The following is a 655-nucleotide window of genomic DNA, read 5'->3' as shown; positions in this document are numbered from 1 at the left end:
ATGCCATCACCCCACAGCCCCACTCTGCATGTCCCCATGGCCCCATCCCCTGACAGTACCTCCTGGCTCTGGTCCTCGTCCCGGAGGAAGATCTGCTGCTTCTTGGCGATGGTGGTTGTCCTGTAGAAATCCACCAGCTCGTTGAGGGAGTTGAACTTTTCCTCCCAGAGGAAATATTTGCCATTCCTCTCCCTGAGGACCTTGAAGTGCTGGACTTGCTGCCCGTAGCTGCGGAAGGAGGGTGGACGTTACCCTGGCAGCACCCAGACCCCCTTCCAGCACCGCAGGCAAAGGTAAGGGAGTGGGGCAGCCGTGGGCTGGGGGCTGGTGCTGCTTGGGCTTTCCTGAAGGCTCTGGAAGGGCTCACTGGGAAAGATCTGCTTGGGGCTTGTGGTCCTGGCACCTCGCCAGAGCCTTTCGGTTGAACCCTCCTCTCCTTCCTCATCCTCCTGCTTCACCGCCAAGCGAAAGTGAGGCAAGGCCTCAGGTCAGCGTGTACCGGGAGGTGATGGCAAAGGCTGGGCTTGGGCTTCCAAATCCCCTGGGTCCCCAAAGAGTGCCACGCTGCAGGAGAATGGGACAGGCGGGGGTTTCCCTTGCCATCGCCACGCGCGGGCAGCCCCCCGGGGGGTACCTCGGGGTGGCAGCTTGGGGG

At 62.1% G+C, this 655-nt stretch overlaps 1 protein-coding gene across 1 annotated transcript in view; it reads right to left on the bottom strand.

The window, feature by feature from the left end:
• GRAP (GRB2-related adaptor protein) overlaps window positions 1-655 on the bottom strand; it is a 5653-nt gene that overhangs the window by 1060 nt on the left and 3938 nt on the right. Inside the window, exon 4 of the mRNA XM_010134744.1 lies at window positions 60-228. Coding sequence (XP_010133046.1) covers window positions 60-228 — 169 coding nt within the window. The remainder of the gene's footprint in view (window positions 1-59; window positions 229-655) is intronic.

The sequence above is a fragment of the Buceros rhinoceros genome, unplaced genomic scaffold, assembly GCF_000710305.1.
Source record: "Buceros rhinoceros silvestris isolate BGI_N320 unplaced genomic scaffold, ASM71030v1 scaffold28374, whole genome shotgun sequence".
NCBI lineage: Eukaryota > Metazoa > Chordata > Aves > Bucerotiformes > Bucerotidae > Buceros > Buceros rhinoceros.
The sequence above is the reverse complement of the archived record's forward strand: the minus strand, read 5'-3'. Positions and strand labels throughout refer to the sequence as shown.